Source organism: Typopeltis vanoorti, chromosome 2 (assembly GCF_054136105.1).
Source record: "Typopeltis vanoorti isolate ZY-2024b chromosome 2, IOZ_Tvanoo_1.0, whole genome shotgun sequence".
Lineage (NCBI taxonomy): Eukaryota > Metazoa > Arthropoda > Arachnida > Uropygi > Thelyphonidae > Typopeltis > Typopeltis vanoorti.
The window spans coordinates 89,063,753-89,087,512 of record NC_143550.1 but is presented as its reverse complement, the minus strand read 5'-3'; the positions used below and the strand labels follow the sequence as shown (position 1 = coordinate 89,087,512).

At 37.2% G+C, this 23,760-nt stretch overlaps 1 protein-coding gene across 2 annotated transcripts in view; it reads right to left on the bottom strand.

The window, feature by feature from the left end:
* Positions 1–23,760, bottom strand: part of LOC150109235 (uncharacterized) — a 415,237-nt gene that overhangs the window by 255,172 nt on the left and 136,305 nt on the right. For both annotated transcript variants that reach the window (XM_090406508.1, XM_090406517.1), the window contains exon 6: positions 18,037–18,183. In XM_090406508.1, coding sequence (XP_090262634.1) covers positions 18,037–18,183 — 147 coding nt within the window. The remainder of the gene's footprint in view (positions 1–18,036; positions 18,184–23,760) is intronic.

Genomic DNA, 23,760 nt, shown 5'->3' with positions numbered 1-23,760 from the left:
CCTGATCACTGTATTTACTAAAATAAAGAGCCAAAAGGCTTCAGTTCAGAAATGCAAATTTATATAAGTAAAGTGGATATTAAATCCAACATTATTTCAAAGCCAAATGTAGAAACTATGAAAGTTTCTTAAAAAAAAAAAAAATTGACCAGAGAGCTTATGGGAATACACTCGCTGGCATTCATGAGTTGCCATAGCGCAGACCACTTAAAAGACATGAGCGCTTGCCCAACCAACCAGTTCCAACCAGTTCAAAACAGCTGTCAGGCCAGTGAAACCTTATCAAAATGGACCAATAGACAGTGAATATATGGACACTTGGACAAGTGTTCTTATCTTCTAAGTGGTCTGCGTTAGGCAACTCGTGAATGCCAACAAGTGTATTCCCGTAAGCTCTCTGGTCAACTTTTTTTTATAAAACTTTCATAGTTTCTACATTCGGCTTTGATTAATATCCACTTTACTTATATAAATTTACATCACCAAACTGAAGCCTTTTGGCTCTTTATTTTAATAAATGCTTTTATGCACTGACCAAAAGTTTGTTTATGAAAAATACACCTCTCTGACATTTCAAGTTCCTCAGTACTGAATGAGAGTTTTTTGTTCTCTTAATGTTTCTGCCTGGTCTCTGAGGAGAACCAACCAGTTCGAAACAGCTGTCTGGCCAGTGAAACCTTATCAAAATGGACCAATAGAAGGTGAATATATGGACACTTAGTCAAGCGCTCATGTCTTCTATGTGGTCCATGCTAGGGCAACTTGTGAATGCCGCAAGTGTATTCTTGTAAGCTCTCTGGTCAACGTTTTTTATGAAACTTTCATAGTTTCTATATTTCGCTTTGAAATAATGCTGGATTTAATATCCACTTTAGTTATACAATCTCTGTATATTTAACAAACGAAAATGTTGAAGAAATTTACTTGTGTTTTTATTTTAATCATGTAAAATGAAGAAACTGCAATTTCTACACATTTCATTATAATCAAAGTAATAAAGCTCACTACTGACTTTCTGTTCCTTCAAATTCTTTCCTCCACTTTACTGCTTTAAGTTATTTTCTAAATCTATTTAGATTTAGAAACTAAATCTATGTTGATTCAGCCAGAAAGTCAAGTGGTGATGTATGCAAAAGTAGAAAAATATGAACTTTTGTGGTGAACTCAAGAAGTGAAAGAGGCAGTTCTGGAAAAGAAGAAAAAACCTTATTAAAAGTTCCTAGCAAATAAACCAGCAAGAGTTCTAAAAGAATATAGAGAAAATGGAAAATATATATATAAGAGTAGATAAACAGGTCAAGGCTTTCATTAGAATATAGAAGAAAATATCAATTAAGCTGGTAAAATGTTCCAAAGGCAACTGAAAACTTAGAAATGGAGAAAAGAGTACAAAAGGAATCAGAGCTGATAAAGGTAACATAAAAATGGAAGATAAAGATATGTTGGATGCAACCTACATCCGGCCTGGCCTCAAGGATATAACCCAATGTGTACCTGATGCAGAATACTCCATAGGTATTAAAGTTCAAAATACCACCATCTACAATGTCTACAAAACACCACTGCAATCCTGGCCTGATCAGATGGACCAGCCACCACCTCACCCTGCTATCTATGTTGGTGACTTCAACTCTCATCACACCATGGGGCTATTTCCTCTAACAACCTAATAATCTAGTAATAATAATCTAATAATATAGTAATAATCTAGTTAACTGGATGGATACATATAACCTTTTTGATTTACAATGCCAAGCAGGAAGGCACTCTCAACTCAGCCAGATGGAACAGAACCCCCAGAACTGTGCATAGTCTCTCTAAAGACTCTGAAGACCACCCTCTGCCAACAACCAGAACCATCCTCAACAGATTCCCTAATAGTCACCATTATCCTACATTAATAGAGACAGGCGCATCAATCCCAGTCATCAGCGGAACACCAATCGACCTTCGCAGGTCCAACTGGAATGCATTTCAGAAACAGATCGAGCAAAACCATTAGAGCAATTTCATCCACTCCTAATTGCTATCCAATATTGTTAAATTAATAAAAACTGCAGCCAAAGCCTTCTATTCCTAGAGGCTACAGAAAACAATACATCTCATGCTGGAGTAGAGAAACTGAAGACCCAACTATTACTAAGGAGCTCATAGCAACCCTGGATAAAAACAGAAAGGAAAGATGAATCTCAACCATCCATGAACTCAATTTCACCACATCTAGCTGGAAATGCTGGTCACTGCTGAGAAAATTAGGTGGAGCAGAACCAACAACACACAAAACAACAGAGATAACTCCTAATCAAATGGCTAATCATTTATTGAAAACCTCCAAGATACATCTCAGCTCTATCAGGAAAATTACTGTGCAATCTTCCATCAGACAAATCCTGAAGACAGGACCCGAGCTTCCTGAACTTGTACACCCAGTATCTCGGGAAGAGGTACAGGTAGCCTTAAAACTCACCAAGAATGGCAAGGCTGCAAGAGTGGATGGTATCCTCCCTGAATTTCTAAAATACCTCATTCAACAAGGCCAAACATGGCTGGCTGCCCTTTTCTAAGAAATTATAATGACTGGTAAATTACCAAATCTATTCCGGGAAGCCAAAATAATTGCCGTGCCCAAACCAGGGAAAGATCCAAATGATGTGAAAAATCTACAACTTATCTCCTTGCTCTGCACCACTTTTAAGCTCTTTGAAAGAATTCTCCTTAAAAGAATTTCACCACTCATTGAAAGAGCACTCCCGATTTAACAAGCTGGAAGAAGTGGCTGGAAGAACTTCCAGAAGAAACTTAAATCTGGAGCCACTTTCATTGACCTAACATCAGCTTATGACACATTCTGGATCAGAGGCCTCCTCCTAAAGCTAGGAAATATTATAAGGTGCAAAAAACTTTCCAGCTTTTTGAATCCATTCTCTCCAACAGAAAAATCCGGGTCCATATTGGCAGAAAAAAGAATAGGCCCAAATTCCTTCGCAACGGTCATCTCCCTCAGGGTTCTGTGTTATCCCCTTTACTTTTTAACATCTACATGTATGACTTACCACATACCAGCTCAAGCAAGTATATGTATGCTGATGACCTACCAATCCTACATCAATCTACTTCCTTTGCAAACCTGGAATCAACCTTGAACACAGACCTGAACATCCTGGAAGAGTACTTCAAGCAGTGATACTTGAAGCCAAATCCAACAAAAACTGTGTCCACAGCATTTCACCTGAACAATGCAGAAGCAAATCGACACCTCAACCCTTCTTTCTGTGGAAAAATGGTAGAACACGAGCCTCACTTGAAATACCTTGAAGTGAGCCTGGGCAGAAGCCTAACCTATAAAAGGCACATCACCAACCTGTCCAACAAAATTAAAACAAGATCATTTCATAGCTTGCTGGAACAACCTGGGGTTGTGGTGCAGAAGTCCTAAGGTCTTGTCTGCACTAGCCCTCGCATTCTCTGCAGCAGAATATTGTGCCCCTGTCTAAGGAAAGAAGTGCACACACACACTAACATTATATAGACACCCAGCTAAACTCTACCAAGCGCACAATTAGTGGGACAGTGAGAAGCACCCATCTCTCCTGGCTGCCTGTCCTGCCTAACATTGCTCCACCAAACATATGGAGAAGACAAGCCTCGATTAAAGAATTTAATAAAGCAATGCGCAACCCACTCCTGCCACTGTACCAGACTCATAAATCCACCTAGTCTTTGCCTAAAATCTAGAAAGCCTCTCTGGTCCACGGACGAACTCTCTTCAGCTGCTCTGCCATCAACACCTGAAATGTGGAGAGAATACTGGTCCAACCTCCAAACAAACGGCTTCCTGGTAGAAGATTTCTGTGTTCTGCAGCCTGATTTTGCTCTTCCCAGGAAGATTTGGCCATCAATCAACAGGCCATCAATCAATCAATCAGAACTAACCAGGGCAGATGTGGCTACCGACTATATAAATGGGGGGGGGGATGTTAGACCACCCTTATTGTGATTGTTCTCCCATTGCTCAGACGATTACTCATGTTGTGAACAACTGCCCAAGGTGCCATTTTCACGGTAGTGGCCTACAGGATATCCACAAGGTGATGGATGAGGCCTTGGATTGGCTTTCCAGACTGGACATTGACCTGTAGTTGTTCTGTATTCCTTTTGCCATAAAAATAAATAAATAAAATTAAAATTATTATTATTAGTAGTAGTAGTATATCAAGACAGAACCATCAAGACAGATGTAATAACACCAGAATCTATCAGCAATTTCCCTTTGATCAGACCTTTCAGATCGTTCATTTGACCTCTCAAACATCGGCCTACTTCCAACACAGCAATCAAATTAATAAACGATATCTAATTGGTGTCAACCTCAGATAAGCTTACTAAAAAGCTTCGAGGATGCAAGCTGAGACATTACATCTCAACTGAGATCAACAGAAAGAAAAAAAAATCTATTTATTACATTGAAGTGTTGTAGTTACAGTGCTCAAATACAATAAAAGCAAAATTGTAAAATATATATAACTCATTGTTATACTATAAATACTGTTAAAAATGTAACTTTATTCAACTGCAACTATAAATTACCATCTACAGTAACTATTATTAATACATTATACAAACAAAAGGAAAATTTGTATGAAATTTATTGTTAAAAAAATAAATAAAATAAAATAGAAAACTACAACTACACATTTTGTAAATGCATAATATATAATCATAATTTTATAAAAAAAAACATTGAATTAAAAAAATACTATTATTATTATATGTATGTAATTTTTATAATTTTTATATCTTATAATTTCTATAATTTTATAATGTAATTATTATATGTATGCAAGACAAAGTGTTTAAAAAAAAAATATTATTCAGGCCTCCATGGAGTCAAGAGACTCGTTGCGGGAGGTCCTTCCTAGGAAACACAAAGTCTATCATACCACTCCTTGAACTCATTAACCTTTCTTGCTCTCACCACTCTATCAGGTAATGCATTCCACAGCTTGAAAAATCATGGAAATATAACAAATATCTGTATTTAAGTTTTGTAGACCTGGAAAAAGCTTCTCTCTTGGCACATTTTCAAATGTGCCAAGAGAGAAGCTATTCAATACACTATAGTTATGGAGTGTCGATGGGGCATTATATCAAGCAATACTTAGTTTTTATTTGAATTGTTAAGTCAGCAGTTAGAATTGAAGGAAGTACAAGAAGATGGTTTAATGTTAAATCTGGTGTCAGACAAGATGTATATTATCCGCTCTGTTATTCATTATCTATATGGATCACATTCTGAAGGAAAGTGGTATTAAACCTGATATCAAAATTGAAGATGTTAATTTCAACTCTTTTTTCTTTATGTAGACGATGTTATATTTCTAAATAAATCCGCAATGAATCTGCAAGATTCCCTGACTAAATTGAATAACTGCTGTAATAGATATGATATAAAGGAAGCAATAACAAGACAAAGACAATGAAAATAGGCAGAAGCATTGAAAATATCAACTGCACTGTGAAGGAGAATCTAAAGAACAAGTGAAACGTGTCAGCTACTTATGCACGATTTTTAGTGACGATGGTAAATTAAATATGGAAATATACAACAGAATCAACAAAGCTGGTATGGTAGGATGTCAAGTGAATAAATTTATATAGAATAAGAGAGAAATTAGTCAAAACACTAAATTAGCTGTATACAAGACAGTGTTCAAACCAACTTTAACTTATGGATCTGAGAGCTGGGTCAGAAGTAAAACACTTGACCAAAGACTAGAGACTGCATATATGAGAGTTCTGAGAAAGATTAGAGGCATGAACAGACAGCATCAAAGGCAATATCATATTAAAAACGAGGACATTAGAAAAGAACTTGATATTGTCAGCATCCAGGAATGCATTAGTAGAGCTAATCTCAGGTGGTATGGTCACTTAAAGACTGGGTGAGGAAAACAAGTGTTCTCTACCAAGCTCAACAGGAAAAATACCCAGAGAAAGACCAAGATATAGGTGGACTGATATGGTAAAAGGTGCCTTAGAAGATAGAAATATATGATCTGATAATGTTGGAGTCTTGACAGGTAACAGACTGATTTGGAGGAAAATTGTATATAGGAAGTTAGTAATGATGTAAATTTTTCATGTAGTACTAGCATATCCTGTACAGTCCTTGAGGGTAGATGGCAGGAATTTGATGATGAATGATGATAATCTTAGTCAAATAATGTAGTCTCCATAATTTTAGTGAAATGGATGCTGATAACCATGTAACACTAAAGGAAACCGTCTTAAATTACTTAACCTATTTTCACTTGCTCTCTGCCTTATTCAGACATAATTTCCCTGCTATCATCAACAGCACCTCCCTCCCTTCTTGTCGTTCCTGTTTCCATGTAAAACATCATAACCCCTAAGTTTTTACTTCAATAAGAATATCGCCATTATCCAACAATGTTTCACTTATTCCAACATTGGACAAATACATTTGAGCAATGGAACAATTTCAATTTACAACAAAAATCAATGCACCAATTGACAGTCAAATGGAGCAATAAGGAAAGAATGCTAAGATCTAAGCATTCCTACCTGCATCTCTCAGCTATGATTTCACCACACCTACTCACTTGCACTCACCTTTATCACCATTTACTCCATATATCTCCTTGCCTCAACTATTCTTCCTTACATCCTATGCCATTCCATTCCTATGTTGACCATCCCCATACACATATTCATTGTAACTTCCAACCCCCATCTGCTTTTACTGTGTCTCACTCTCTGTCTGAACTCGCAGAGAGCAAGGATTATGAATGATACTGGCTGAAATGTCTGAGGAGATGGGAGTACAGTTTGTTAATGTGTGGAATGAGTTTGAAGGAAGAAGTGAACTGTATGGGAGCAATGGACTGCATTTGAGTGGTTATGGTATGAGTCACTTGGAGAGACTGCTGCTGGAAGGTAGAGAAGTGAGTAGAGTGAGAGAGAATGAATCAGATCAAGCAGGAAGTGATGTGGAAGAGCAAGAGAGTAAGACAGGAGAGACTGAAGAGATGGTTATGAATGAGGAAGTGGGTGGTATGAGTATAGAAAATAAGAGAATGGGTGTGCAAGAGGAGCAGGGAAAGGGGGAGGCTCAGGGTGGATAGGGGTACACAGATTGAGAAAGGGGATGCTCCGAGAGGAGGTGAGAGCATGTAGACAGGAAAGAAATGGGATGACCTGGGATCAAGAGGAAACAGTTGGAACTGAAAAGGGTTTTAAAATGAATGAGCAAAAAAGGAAATGGCCTCAGTCGAACATGAAGAGATCACATCGAGTGAGTGGTATCAGTGGAACTAGCTATAGATCCAGAAATGAGCTGTTGTTTTTGTATACAAATGCTAGAAGTATAAGAAACAAGGTAGATGAAATGGTTGCATTAATTGCGTCTGTTCACCCAAAGATTGTCGGAATAAGTGAGACATGGTTGGAAGAGGACGACATCCTGACAGGAATAGAGACAGAAGGATATGATATGTTTCGTGAGGATAGAAAGGGTAAAAAGGGAGGGGGAGAGTGCTATTGATGATAGAGAAAGAGTTATGTCCATACAAAGTAGAGATGCAAGAGGGAAATAGTGCCAGTGGTTTTGAGGCAGTATGGTGTGAGATAGAGGTGAATGGAATCAAATACTTGGTTGGATGTTGTTATAGATCAGGTAATGTGGATGGTGGCAATAATGAAATGTATGATCAAATTAGTCAAGCAAATAAGAAAAGGGTGATCATTACAGGCGATTTTAATTATGGCAATATAGACTGGAATGATGAGATAGCAACTGGAAGTAAAAAAAATGAGTTTCTTGAGTTTTTGAGGGATAACTACCTCAGACAGTATGTAACAGAGGGCACTCGAGTATTGAGGGTCTTGGATTTGGTCATCTCATCAGTGGATGTAATTATAAATGAGGTGTCAAATAATCCACCAATTGGTGAGAGTGACCATGAGGTGATTACCTGGGCAGTTGCCAGCAATGTGAGGACCTCTGTGAGAAAAGGGTATATGTGGAACTACAATGGGGTGATTATGAAGAGCTCAGGAGACAACTTGCGGGTGTAGCATGGAATGAGTAGTTAGCTGGAAAAGAGATGAATGCAGCTTGGTGGATTTTCAAAAACTATCTAGTAGATGAAATGTCTAAATGTATTCAGGGTGAGAAGGTTAAATAAGGTAGGTGTGAAATGGATGAATAAAAAGATTAAGCATGCGATAAAAAAAAAAAAGGACATTATGGAGGCAGTATAAGAGAAGTGGAAATAACCAATTCCATGAGGACTACAAAGACCAAGCAAGACAGGTGACTTGGTTGGTGGATTATCTAAAGTGAGCTATGAATAGCAGTTAGCTAATGAAGCCTGAAAGAATCCTAAGAAGTTCTTTCAATATGTGGCCAGCAAAAGAAAGAATGATTATGGAAGGATGACATTGATTGGAGAAAATGGTATAAAGACAGCTGTTGCAGAATGTGTGGTGGAGATACTTAATGAACAATTCATAAAGGTCTTTCAATCTTGTGAATGTAACTTCATGGAGAGATTGAGAGCAGTAGATGATGGGGAGAAGAGACAGACTAAGTGAGCAAGAGGTGTATGGGGGAGTTGAGTAAACTAGATGTTATCAATCTAGAGGCAATAGATTGATAATATATCACCACATATTCTGAAGGAATGTGCCAGGGAGTTTACACCTGTCTTGACATATTTTTTTAATATGAGTCTTGCACTCGGTCAAGTCCCTAAGGAGTAGAAGGCGGGCAAGATTGTGCCACTTCATAAAGGAGGTGATCGAACTCAAGCATCCAACTATAGGCCTATCTATAGTTTGATGTGTCAGGTGTTGTGATTAAGTTGTTGGAGAAGCTTGTGAGAACTGGATCCAGAGTTTAGTTGACAACAATGGTATTATCTTTGATGGACGGCATGGATTTGCTAAAGGGAGGTCTTGTTTTAGTAATCTACTTACTTATTGCAATAAAGTGACTGCTTCCCTTGACAGAGGAGAAGGATACACAGTAATATACTTAGATTTCGCAAAGGCTTTTGATAGAGTACCTCATGATAAATTGATAGTCAAACTAGAGCAGATGTGGTTGGATATTAGATTAGTGCATTGGATTGGAGACTGGCTATCTGATAGGTATGAACAAGTTGTGTATGGGGAAGTGATATCCAGGAAAAGGAAATTCACTAGTGGAGTGCCTCAGGGGTACGTTTTGGGGCCATTACTGTTTAACTTGTATATTAATGATATAGGTGAAGATTTGGATGGAGATATTCAGATAATGGGAATGACAGTTTCTGCACTCATCACACTTTCAGGCAATGCATTACTCATCAATCACTCTCCATGCAAAAGAACTTACTCCTCATTCCCTTACTCTCACCTTCCTTATCCAGTTTCTAGAGATGGCCCATAGTTCTACCCTTGTTTCCCTCCACTCTAAGAAAAATCTCCTCCACATTAATCAGGTAACAATCCTCTCAAAAATTTAGATGTCTCATTTATATTCTCCTCCTTCTATTCATAAGGCTCTGCAAAACTATATTCTCTCAGTCTCAGGATCTTCTCCTCGACCTTGTGTAAAATATCCTCATCTTCTTGAAAACCAGTGAGCAGATCTGTGCTCAGTGTCCTATGCAGTCTGATCAAGGCCATATACAAGGAAACCATAGCCTCTTTGGTTCTACATGTGAAGGTCCTCCTCATCATTGTGATATCCTGAGAATTTTAGCAATGTGGCCCTTTAATTTCAAGTCTTTGTTCATAACTACTCCCAGATCTCTCATTTCCTTCAACCCCTTCAATATTTCTCCATTTTTTTTTTTTTTAGTTTGTTCTGAATCCCATCCTTGCCTACCAAATTTCAAGACCTTACACTTTGCAGCATTGAACTTGTACTCACTTGCCACTACCATCAATTCATCAGTGTTATCACCATCATTTCTTGATATGCATGATCAGGAGGCACAGAGATACTAAGATAGTGGTGAATGATTAAATTTACATTATTATCAACATCCTATCAGCAATTTCCTCTGGATTAGTCTGTTACTTGTCAGGACTTTAGTATTGTTAGACTGTATATTTGTCTCCGGATGCACTTTTAATTGCATCAATCCACCAAAATCTTGGTCCTCTGAGATTCTTTCCTTCCATCTGGTATCAAGCAGCTGTTGTTTACTAACTCACATTCTGTTTAAGTGATTGTACCACTTTAGTGTATTGTTCACAGATTTTTGAATATTAACAATGTCAAGTTCCTTCCTAATATCATCATTTTTAATGTGATGCTACCATTGACACTGTCTGTTCATTCTGCTGATTTTTTCTCAGAACTCTGTTATCAGTGGTCTCTAGTCTTTTGATCAGATATGTTCTTTTAAACCCAGTTCTCAGATTCATAATTTAAAAATTAAGCTAACTGCTGCCTTGTATGGAGTTAATATAGTGTTCTGGCTTATTCTACAATAAATTAAAATTGGCTTCCCACTGTACATTAATTTATTCTGTCATCTGTTTCCATATTTAATTTGCAATCTAAAAATTGTGCCAAAAACAGCTGAAATGCTTTACCAGTTCTATAGGTTCTCTTTAGAAAGTAGTTGATGCTTTTAGTATTCATCTTACATGTTTTCAATTGTCTTTTTCTTGCTGATTTTATTATTATTATTATGTTATACCTCCAGAGAGTCCGAAGACTCATCTAGGGAGGACACCTACTCCACAACTCCCCATCTCCACCACTCAGATAATCACAAACATCCATGTCCACAGCAGGATTCGAACTTGCAGCCTTTTGGCTGGAGAGCAGATACGCTAACCACTTGGCCAACCAGACCGGCAATATTCACACAATATTTGTTACAACACTTATTATATTTGGTTAGAATACTAGATTTCTTAAGAAATATAGCATCATTCCCATTATCTGCTGTGTTGTCCTCACAATTTTAGTCACATGTTCCCGAAATTTTAGTTCCTTGTCTACAATCACTCCCAGATCTCTCATCTCCTCTACCACTTCCAAGATATTTCCACCAATTGTGTACTCCACATCCCATCTCTGCTTCCCAAATTTCAAAACTTTACACTTCGCAACATTGAATTGAGATCCCCACTCATTTACCCATTCAGCCAGTGCATTCAAGTCCTCTTGCAAAGACATAGCATCTGCTCTACTCATGATAGCTGTACACCAACTTTGCATCATCTGCAAACAACTGCCTATCACCATTCAGAACTCTCCAATTATCATTTACATATAAATTAAACAGTAATGGACCCAAAACAGACCCTTGGGTACACCACTAGTAACTTTCCTCTTCTGGGATATCGCTCCTCCATAGACAACTCGCTGATACCTATCAGAGAACCAATCTCCAATCCAGCAAACTAATCTACTGTTCAACCCCCATCTGTTCCAATTTATCATGCTTGTCATGTGGCAATTTATCAAATGCCTTTACAAAATCTATATATACCACTGTATATGCAACACCTTATCCAACGCATTTGTCACTTTATTATAAAAAGTAAGCAGATTGCTAAAGCACGATCTTCGTTTAGTAAATCCATGCTGGTGCTGCCAAAGAATATTTTTTGGATGAAAACCCAATGCTGAATCTTAGTCTTAGCATGTTCACTGCCACGCTACTCGGGCATAGTTTTTTACCAAACACCAAGCAATTTTACTTCTTCAAGGGTATAAGTAATCTCGTTGCCAGCAGTAATCGACATACGAGTATATTCGTAGTTGGCTTGTGAGGCTCATATACCATCTACGAGTATACACACTTTTGCTGCCAGCTCTGCATGCCAAGCATTTTCACTTCTTCAAGGTCAGTACTATGAATAATCTCGTTGCCGGCGGTAAGTGTCATACAAGTATATTCATAGTTGGCTTGTGATGCCCATATACCAACTACGAGTATACTTGTAATTGGCAGCGAATGTGTTAACTAACTTCTCTAATACCTTAACCATGACTCCAGACACACAGACCGGTCTATAATTCAAAGACCTACTCTTATCACCTCCCTTATGAAATGGAATAATTTTACTCTCTTTCCACTCTTCTGGAACTTGACCTAGTGAGAGACTCATGTTGAAAAGATATGCAAAAGCTGTTCTTAACTCTTTGGAACATTCCTTCAAAACACGTGGTGAAAGAGCATCATGTCCCACAGCCTAATTTACAAGAAGTCTATTCAATTCCTCATATACCTCCTGTTCCTCCTTCTTTCCCACTGTTTTCAAGTTCTGCATGATGTCACATTCATAAGAATGAAATACCTTTATAAATTGCTCATTGAATATCTCAACTATATCATCCGCAGTGGTTATCATTCCTCTGTTTTCACCAATCAATCCCATCCTACCATAATCATTCTTTCTTCTATTGGCCACATATCAAAAAACCTTCTTAGGATTTTTTCAGCCACTTTAGCTAACCGCTGCTCATACTACACTTTTGCTACCCTTATCAAGCAAGTCACCTTCCTCACCCACTCTTTGTACTTCTCATGCAACTGGTTGTCATAACTACTCATCTTGTGTTTTCTTCCATAATACCTTCTTCTTCTTCCAGATTGCATACCTTATCTCTTGATTCATCCATTTCACACCTACTCTATTTACCCTTTTACCTTTGGAATACATTCTGATATTGCTTCCACCAAATAGTTCTTGACTGAATCTATGCCTACTGAATGGGACACTGCTATTATCGTTCCTATACATAAGAAAAATGACAAGTCTCTGTGCCAAAATTATAGAGGAATATCACTGTTAGCAGTAATTTACAAAATATTTGCAAGAGTACTGGCAACTAGATTGGAACCCTTTATAGAAAAAACACTGGGTGACTACCAATGTGGCTTTAGGTATGATAGATCAACAACAGACCAGATCTTTACAGTACGAACAATAATGGAGAAATGCTATGAGTTCAATATCAATCTGCACATTTGTTTGTGGACTTTAAACAAGCCTATGATAACATCAATAGAGATAAACTATTTAAAGTCATGAAGGAATTCCAAATTCCACCTAAACTGATAAGATTAGTTAAAATGACACTCAGAAATACCATGGGTAGAGTGCAAATACAGGGCAAACTCACGCATGAGTTCAGGATTACCAAAGGATTACGACAAGGAGATCAACTATCAACAATGCTTTTCAACCTATGCCTTGAAAGGGTAATACAAAATGTAATTATAAACAGAGGTGGAACTATTATGAACAGAAGTCTACAGTTTTTGGCTTTTGTGGATGATGTGGACTGTATTGCAAGGACTGAGAGAAGCCTTAGAGAAGGTTATAGACAAATGAGAGAGGAGGTAAGGAAAATGGGACTACAAACAAACAAAACTAAAACAAAATACTTAATTGTTGCCAGGGATAAACAAAAATTGGGAAACAGCCAAAGTTTCACAGTAGATGAAGAAATCTTTGAACGAGTCCAGCAGTTCAAATATTTGGGTTCAGTAATAACAGAAAGTAATGATATGTCAGTTGAAATTACCTATAGAATAGCTGCTGCAAATATAACTTATTATAGTATTCAGCCATTATTAAAATCTAATTTGATTTCGATAAAAAGTAAAATCCAGCTATATAAAGTAATCCTCAAACCTGTGCTTTTGTACGGCTGCGAAACATGGACAATGATTCAGAGAGATCGAAACCGATTACAAATTTGGGAACGAAAGGTATTAAGAAAGATCTTTGGCCCAATTAATGAGAATGGACTTTGGAGAATGAGGAATAACAAAGAAATAATGGAAAAATTCAATGAAGTGGATATTATTACTGAAATAAAGGTGAGAAGACTGAGATGGCTAGGACATGTTCAGCGAATGGGGGATAATAGAGCCGTAAAAAAGGTCTTCACGTCTGGACCAGGTGGATCTAGGCCCAGAGGACGACCAAAAAGGAGATGGCTTGATGATGTGGAAGATGATTTAAAGAAAATGAGAGTAAAGAACTGGAGGAGCAAGGCACAGAATCATGAAGAATGGAAGGCTATCCTGAGACAGGCCCAGGTCCTAAATGGACAGTAATGCCAAGGAGTAGTAGTAGTAAATAGTTCTTGAGTAGTGCCCAAGCAGCATTGATATCCTTTTCATTCATTTCCTCTTTACAATTTGTTATCGCAAGCTGTTTCCCAAAATTTTTATAATTACCAGTCTTATAATTCCACATATATCCCTAACAGACATCCTCGAATGACTGGTCGCCCTGCAAGTGATCTCTTCATGGTCACGCTCACAACTGGTGGAAGATTTGGCACCTCATTTATAATAACGTCATCTGATGAGATGATCAAATCCAGTACTCTTGATCCTCATGTACCCTCCATTACATACTGCCTGTCTTTCAAAAAAATCCAAAAATTACTTTTCTTTACCCCCAGATGCAGTCTCTTGATTCCAGTCTATATTACCATAATTAAAGTCACCCATAATGAACACTCATTGCTTGCTAGCTAGACCAATTTGCTTATACATCTCCTTTTCATTACCCGCCCCCATATTAACAGGACTATAGCAACATTCAATTAAATATTTCATCCTGTTTACTTCTACCTCACACCATACTGCCTCAAAACCGTGGCCACTATTTGCACCTTGCAAATCAACCTCAGATGGGCACCACTCATCTGCTACCATCAACAGTACTCCCTGTCTGTCTTCACGAAAAATATCATCTCCATTCATCCCTATTCCTGTCAGGATGTCATCATCATCTAACCATGTCTTGCTTATACAAACAATTTTGGGGTGAATAAACTCAAGCAAAGCAACAATTTCATTCCCCTTATTTCGAAAACTTCTACCATTAGTAAATAAACATAAGAAATCATTACTGTTTCTACAAGTCCTACGAATGTCACTTCTTTGATGTGACACTTCAATACCTTCCTCAGTCACTTCCTCTATATTACCACCAATTCTACAACTTTCCTCACACCCAAACTCTCTGCACCCATTCCGGACCATCTCAATCTGTATTTGCCTGCTCACACATTCACTTCTGAATCCAGAATCTGCATGTTTCATAAAGTGGTGATATACTGATAATATATCACCATGTATTCTAATGGAATGTTCCAGGGAGTTGATGCCGGCCTTGACATATTTTTTTAATATGAGACTTGCACTCAGTCAAGTTCCTAAGGAGTGGAAGGAGGGCAAGATTGTGCAACTTCATGGGGGAGCAATATCCAGGAAAAGGAAAGTCACTAATGGTATGCCTCAGGGGTCTGTTTTAGGACAGTTATGTTACTTAATAGAACTCACGCATCAAACTATAGGCCTATCTGTGTGTCAGGTGTTGTGGTTAAGTTGTTGGTGAAACTTGTGAGAACTAGGATCCAGATTTGGGTTGACAACAATGGTATTATCTTTGATGGACAGCATGGATTTGCTAAAGGGAGGTCATGTTTTAGTAATCTACTTACTTATGACAATAAGGTGACTGCTTCCTTGGACTAGAGGAGAAGGATACACAGTAATAGACTTAGATTTTGCAAAGCCTTTTGATAGATTACTGCATAATAAGTTGATAGTCAAACTAGAGCAGATGGGGTTGTATATTAGATTGGTGCATTGGATTGGAGACTGGCTATCTGATAGGTATCAACAAGTTGTGTATGGGAGAGCAATATCCAGGAAAAGGAAAGTCACTAGAAGTCACTTCACCAGTGATATTGGTGAAGATTTGGATGTAGATATTCAGTTGTTTGCAGATGATGCAAAGTTGAGATGACCCATGAAGATGTTGTGGCCTTACAGGAAGACTTGAATAAATTGAGTGATTGAGCACGGAAATAGAGATGCGAGTTCAATGTTGCAAAATGTAAGGTTTTTAAAATTTGGAAAACAAAGATGGGATGCAGCATTTATGCTTGGTGAGGATATATTGTTGGAGGTGGAAGAAATAAGAGATCTTGGGGTTATAGTGGATAAGAATCTGAAATTTAGGAGACATATAGACAACACAAAGGCTTCTGGGAATGATGTGGAGGACACTGACTTGTAGAAGTAGGGAGATTCTTGTTCCATTGTATAAGGCTTTGATTAGGCCACATATGGACTATTGCCCAGATTTGGTCCCCTAGTTTTCAGAAGGACAAAGAGATGTTGGATAGGGTCCAGAGGCAACTGACTAAGGTAGTTTCTAACCTCCGGAATGTCGAGTATGAGGAAAGATTGAGAAGATGAAACTTGCAGGGGTCTGGTGGACAGGAGGAAGAGGGGAGATATGATAGAGACTACCAGTTAGTAAGAGGTTGTTATAGGATCAATGTTGGAGAGGTTCTACAAAAAATAGTGGGAGATCAGGGGAGAACCAGAGGTCATCCCTGGAAACTGTATAAAGAGGGTGTGAGTAGGGGAGTGAGATGCAGGTTTTTTTCATGCAGAGTTGTGAATGATTGGAATGCCTTGCCTGAGAGTGTGGTGTCTGCAGAGAATTTGAGTGTGTTTAAAGCACGGTATGATGAGCTGTGTATATGATAAAAGGACCTCCCAGATGAGGCTTTGACTCCATGGTGTCTTGGGTAGTAATAATAATAATAATATCTACTCCGAGGTCTTCCTCTTAATTAATGGTGGTAATTCTGTGCTGTGTTTTTTTGGTTGCATCTCAGCAAGTAACAAGGCCTGGTTACTTGAGTCATGTTCAATCTTCTCCTAAATATTAATACTGGAAGTATCCCAACGTGCAACCTATGTACAGATCTCAACATTCAGAATTTTAGCAGCACTAAGTAACATAGCAAATTTGTCCTGCAAAATGATCACTTCACCCTTGTATATAAAATCTATTATCATTTTTAAATTCATGTATTTTATATCTTTGAGAATAACAAATGGATGTTTACACGAATTTTCAAGAAATATGCCATAAAAGAAAGAACTGCAGGCAGATAGCACTCTTTTGTTTGCTTTAAGTCTCTTACCTTCACATACTAAAGTCACATCTCCAAAAGTTTCAGTAAAAAGTAATTCATTAAAAGCAGTTAATATATTGACATGGCGATTATTCCTTCTTAAACAGATCTGCTGAGCTTCCATCTTCATAATCTAGTAACAATTTTTTTAAAAAAAAGTTAACCAATAACAAGTTGAAAAAATGCAACTAGCACCTAAACTGTTATGTCTTTACCAGCAATACAATGGTAGTCATACATGTGTAAATTAGACCTATCTCGACTCATATAAGAAAATCCAATTAATGAAAATTCACACCATATTACTGACTTTACTCACCACATTAATGACTTCATTTATAATGAATGTCCGATCACACATATACCATCAATATAATTATAATTCAACTTCTGCACAAACCAATAATGTAAACATGAGAACTGAAAATTATCCGACATTAACTAACACGCCACTTGTATATATGCAAACAAATAACATGTATACCCCCGTATACATGTACAGAATAATGCTATTGTTACTGATCACACATTATATGAAACACAAAGCATTAGACCAAATTATTTTTATCTTCTTTATATAATTCATATTCTTCAACCCATATGTTCAGTAATTTCCACATAATTTAAAACATCATGGTTCACATGTACAAAACAGAGTTATAAAAAAAATATATGTTTTTGAAAATGTTTTTCCCAGATTTTCATTTCCTACTATACTGATTTTCAACATAATATTGGACATTCTGAAATCCCTCATGTTCATCTTTGGTAGATGTTCCTTCAGAGAACACCACAAAAGGCTAATCAAGGCTAAAAGACTATCACAAATCATGCCCATCTTTCAAGGCATCACCTTTCTAAATGAATATGGCACATGAAAGAGTGTAAATTGACTCTTAATGTTTAAAGATCACTGAAAATCTTGAAGAGATCTCATTGCAAAAAACTTTTAGAAATATTTCAGGTTTTGGATGATACACAAATCAATAAAACTTCCTAGTTCATAATGTTCTTTGTATACAGCAACAAAAATATCATACCTACACAAGAAGATGATGCATCATTATGTTTAAAACCAGGTGGACACTGTGCTGTTGAAACTAAAGAACATGAGAAAGATCCTATTGTGTTTATGCACTGCCCCCTCTCATTACAAATTTCATTTCTCAAAGAGCATTCATCAATATCTAAAAAAATAAGAATAAAACACACACTGATTTTAAAACAAATTAAAATTATAAAATAACCAAGGTAATAAGCTTTAATAAAAGTACAGCTATTTTGCACCGAAAATAACAGTACATCATCAGTGTGTAGAAACAACAAGAATATCAACAAACAAGAATGCAAAGCACATACAATAATAGGTTTACCAATTAAAAAATAGTTACGGCATACTAAAAATTAATATTAAAATTAATATTAAACAATTTTTGATGTTTACATAAAATGAGAATCTCCCAAACTTTGGGAAGAGAGAGAGAGTGAGACAATCATTCTGATTCAGATTAGACTGATGTAAAAAGGCTTCACAACTTTCTTTGAAAAGGCATTCATATTTACAACTTATTAAATATTATGGATCTCATTGATACTGTGTTACTGAGTGTTGAGTATTGAAGGATACTGTGTTTAGTGTCAATACTATGCTGTGCCAAACCAGACTTTGAAAGTTTCACATATTCAATATAGTACTGATGCTCCTTAATTCTTTTTTTTTCTACAGACCTGTCTGCCCAAATCAATATGTATGTTTGACCAAAGTATGTCAAATTACATTTGACATACTTTGGGCAGACATACAGCTAAAGACAGAGGCAACAATTTGTTTTTTTATAGATGGCAACAGATGAGAAATTTTGTTGATAGGAAAATATGTGGGAATAAGGTGATACTCATATATAATATGTATATATTCTACCAAGGGATTTAATTAATTAAGGGATTATATTCTATCAAGAGATATAAAGGATTGGAGCCTTGCAGTTTGTTGAAAAATGTTCCAATCCCTTATATAAATACATCTATTTATATTTATGCCACAAGAATCTTTAAAGATTAACTCACATTTTTTAAAAAAATAAGTTTTTTAAACACATTTTTTTTAAAATGTTTTTTTTTTTAATTTTTAAACATGTTTTTTAATTTTTTTAAAAAGACACATTTACATTATACGTGTACACATAATGGATGAACGTTTGCAAAGATTATAAAATGAGATCCATTATTTATTAAGAATGCCATTTTATGAATCTTTGCAAACTTTTATCCATTATACATATATATATTCACAAACGTAATATTATTATCATTATTATTACTATCCAGGCATGGAGTCAAAAGACTCATCGTGGGAGGTCATTTTTAGGAAACACAAAGTTTATCATACCACTCCTTGAACCCATTGACCATTCCCACTCCAACCACTCTCTCAGGCAATGCATTCCAAGATTCAACCACCCTCCACGCAAAGAAACCACTCCTCACCCTCTTGTGCACAGCCTCCTTTCGTAACTTCCAGGGATGGCCCCTTGTCATCACTCCTTCCCACCCTTCCACCAAGTGAAAGAGCTCTCCAATGTCTACCCTGTAACTGCCTCTCAACAGTTTAAAAGTCTCGATCATATCACCTCTCCTTCTATCTACCAAACTCTGCAGTCCACGTTCCTTCAGTTGATACTAATAACTCATATTGTACAGTCCTGAAACCATCTTTGTAATCTGCCTCTGTACCCCTTCCACAGTCAATTTATCCTCTTCAAATCCTGAGGACCAAATCTGAGAACAATAGTCTAAGTGTGGGCTGATCAGGGTCTTATACAACGGAATGATAACGCTTTTATCTCTACAGGTCAGCGTCCTTCTCAGTATTGCAGCAATCCTCTGAGTTACCCTCACCACCTTTGCAATATTCGCCCTGAATTTCATTTTTCTATCAATCATCACCCCTAGGTCTCGTCTCCCTACCTCCTCCAGTACAGCTCCTCCAATCCCAAACCTCAAGACTTTATATTTTGCTGAATTGAACCGATACCCCCATTCATTTGCCCATCTGTCTAGTTTATTCAAATCCTCCTGCAGGCTGCCACATCTGCACTATTACTGATAACCCTTCCCAGCTTCACATCATCTTCAAACAACTGAATGTCCCCTTGCAATCCATTGACAATATCATTGATATAAAGGTTGAACAATACAGGTCCCAGTACTGAGCCCTGTGGAACCCCCACTTGTTACTTTCTGCTTCCTTGATATTGCCTCACCATACACAACTCTCTGATACCTATCAGTCAGTCAATCCTGAATCTATTTGACTAACCTGACATTTAAACCCATGTGCTGCAACTTAAATATCAGCTTATCACGTGGCACCCTGTCAAATGCCTTTGCAAAATCAAAAAAAAAGGGCAGTATATGCCTTTCCCTCATCAACTGCTCTTGTCACTTTATTATAAAAGGCAACCATATTACTAAAGCAAGAGCACCCCCTTAACAAATTCTTGTTGATTCTCACAGATGACATTACCCTCATCTGCCCAATGCTGTATATAGTCCCTCACTAATTTCTCCAAGACCTTAACTACTGATGACACACAAACAGGGCTATAATTAGACACTTCCAGTCTGCTACTGCCCTTATGCAATGGCACTATCTTACCTTCCTTCCATTCCCTATTCCCTTTCCATTCCCTAATATACAGAATAACTTCATGACAAAGCATTGGAGAGGTGTTGGAAAGATAAATTTTATTTTTGTACTAAAGTAGCAATTTGATTTGCATTTTGGTATAGTTTTGTTTATTTTTCATAATTTCATGTAACTGAGTGATTGTGGTGCTTTGTGTGTTTGAAACAAAAATTTTCTTTATTATTTTTGGTGGAACAGCAGGAAGGAGCGATGACAAGGGGCCATCCCTGGAAGTTAAGGTTTTGCAGACTGAAGGTGGAAGTGCACATTATTTGGGTTGGAATCAAGATGTGCATATTTGTGAAATGGATCTGGAAGGTTCTGTGAAGTTTGCTTTTGACCACGTGTCCCATACATTCCCTGTGAAGTATATGAAGTCAGGTTTCCAAGCTGGTTATTATTATTATTATTGTTATTATTGCACTCTCCATGGAGTTGGAAGCCTCATTCTGGGAGGTTCATTCAAGTAACAACATATTTATCATACTGAATCTTAAAGTCCTTAGAACTCCCTGCATTAACAAAATATTCTGGTAATGCATTCCATTCACTCACAAGTCTCTCTCTGTAAAAAATCTACTACTCACACCCTATTCACCACAATCTTATATAAATTCCAGAGATGGGCTCTGGTTCTTTCCCTCTCACCTTCTAATCTTTTATAATCACCTCTGGATTAATCTGATAAAATTCCCTCACTAACTTAAATGTCGCTATCATATCACCTCTTTCCCTCCTATCCACCAAACTCTGCAATCCACATCTCTTTATACAGTGGCACAACTACTTCTTTATCCCTACATGTTAGAGTACATTTTGAAAATTATGGAGACAACTACCGTGTTATAGACATAACATGGTAATTGTCTCCATAATTTTAAAAATGTATTCTGATCACCATGTAAGCATGAAAGAAAACACGTTAGAGTACTTCTTATCATAGCAGCACTATGATATGCAGTCTTTTCAACACTTGTAATATGCCCTTTAAACTTCAGTCTACTATTAACCATCACATCCAAATCTCAAATCCCATTTGAGATTTGGATGTGATGTTATATTTCTGCACTCCAAAATGCAAACACTTTGCACTTATTAATATTAATACTACAACCCCATTCCTTTGTCCAAGTCAAAAGTCCATTCAAATCTTCGTGAAAGGAATTAACAGCAGCAGTGCTACTTATAATTCATCTGAACTTTGCATCATCAGCAAACTATTGAAGATCTTCAGTCAGATATATCATATGCAGACAAGTTAAACAATAGGAGTCAAAGAACAGAACTCTGAGGCATGCCACTGGTTACCCTCATTTTTTTGAGACACTGCTCCATCATTATTATTATTACCCCAAGACCTCATGGAGTCAAAGACTCATCTGGGAGGTCCTTTTATCACACACACACACACATCTCATCATACCGTGTCTTAAACACACTCAAACTCCTTGCAGACACCACACTCTCATGCAAGGCATTCCAATCATTCACAACTCTGCACGAAAAAAACCTGCCTCTCACTCCCTTACTCACACCCTCTTTATACAGTTTCCAGGGATGACCTCTGGTTTTCCCCTGATCTCCCACTATTCTCTGTAGAACTTCTCCACCATTGATCTTATAACAACCCCTTACCAACTTGTAGGTCTCTATCATATCTCCCCTCTTCCTCCTCTCCACCAGACTATGTAACTTGCTGGTTTCATTCAGAGAGCCAATCACCAATCTATTTAACAAAATATATGATCAATTCCCATTCTCTTCAGCTTGTATACCAAGTTATCATGTGATTATCTATCAAACGCATTTGCAAAATCCAAGATATCACTATATATGACTCTCCCTTATCTAATATTCTCATTACCCTATCATAAAATGTAAGTAAAATGATAAAACAAGACAAATCCATGCTCACTTTCATAAAGATTACTACGTCCATCAACCAATCTTGTATTCTTTTCCTTATATCTCTACAGCACTTTGATTACAACTACAGTTATATAGATTGGTCTATAATTGGAAACTTCTGTCCTAGAATCATGCTTGTGGAGTGGTATTATTTTTCCTTCTTTCCACTCCTTAGCAACCTTGCTCACTGCAAAACTTTCATTTAATTACCAGGTCAAGGGTTTAGCTAACTGTTGTGCACATTCCCAAAGAACACTTGGTGATTGACTAATTTGGCTGCATTGACTAATCCATCAGTGTCAATCTGCCATAATTCTTCTTCTTCCTCACCATATTGCAGAAGAATTCCCTTGAATTAATCTTGGCCTGACTAGCCAATCTTCTCTCATACTGCACCTTTTTCTTCTTTATCATGCTTGTTACCATCCTAACCTGCATTTTATACTCCTCATGGATCCAATTGCCACCAGCTGTCTTGTACCTCCTCCACATTATTTTCTTTTCCAACACAGCTTGCTTGATTTCACTGTTCATCCATTTCACTCCAACTCTATTTACTTGCTTACTACATTGCTTGTGTCAGGTATGGCCTTATGAATTTCCATGCACTGTCAACATCTTTTCTGCACAGCTCATCTATCCAATGTAATGATGCCAGTTGACTACAGAGCTTCCCATAATGAGCCACCTTATAATTCCACATATATCTTTTTCTAGTAGTAACCTTTTCTTGTTTCACCACTTCCCAAACAAGTACCTCATAATCACTCTCACTAGTGGCAGTGTTAATGCCTCAATAACTACCTCTTGTGAAATAATCACCAAATTCAAAACACTAATGCCACCATTTGATTTGGTCACATGCTGCTTAAGATATTTATCCCTCCATACACTATCACCTCCTTCCATTCTACATTCCTGTAATTTTTTAAAGTCTCCCAGCAGGATCACATTCCATTTACATGCCCAATCAATTTGCTTAAACATTTCACAATCGGTATTTTCTACATTTTCTGGTCTATAACAGCATCCTGTTAGATATACTAGTCTGTTAATTTCAACTTCACACCATACATATTCAAATATGCACATGCACTGGAAACATGTGCATGTTATATCACATTCCACTTCAACTTCCAGCTTATTTACTAAGTTTGATTTTCTCACT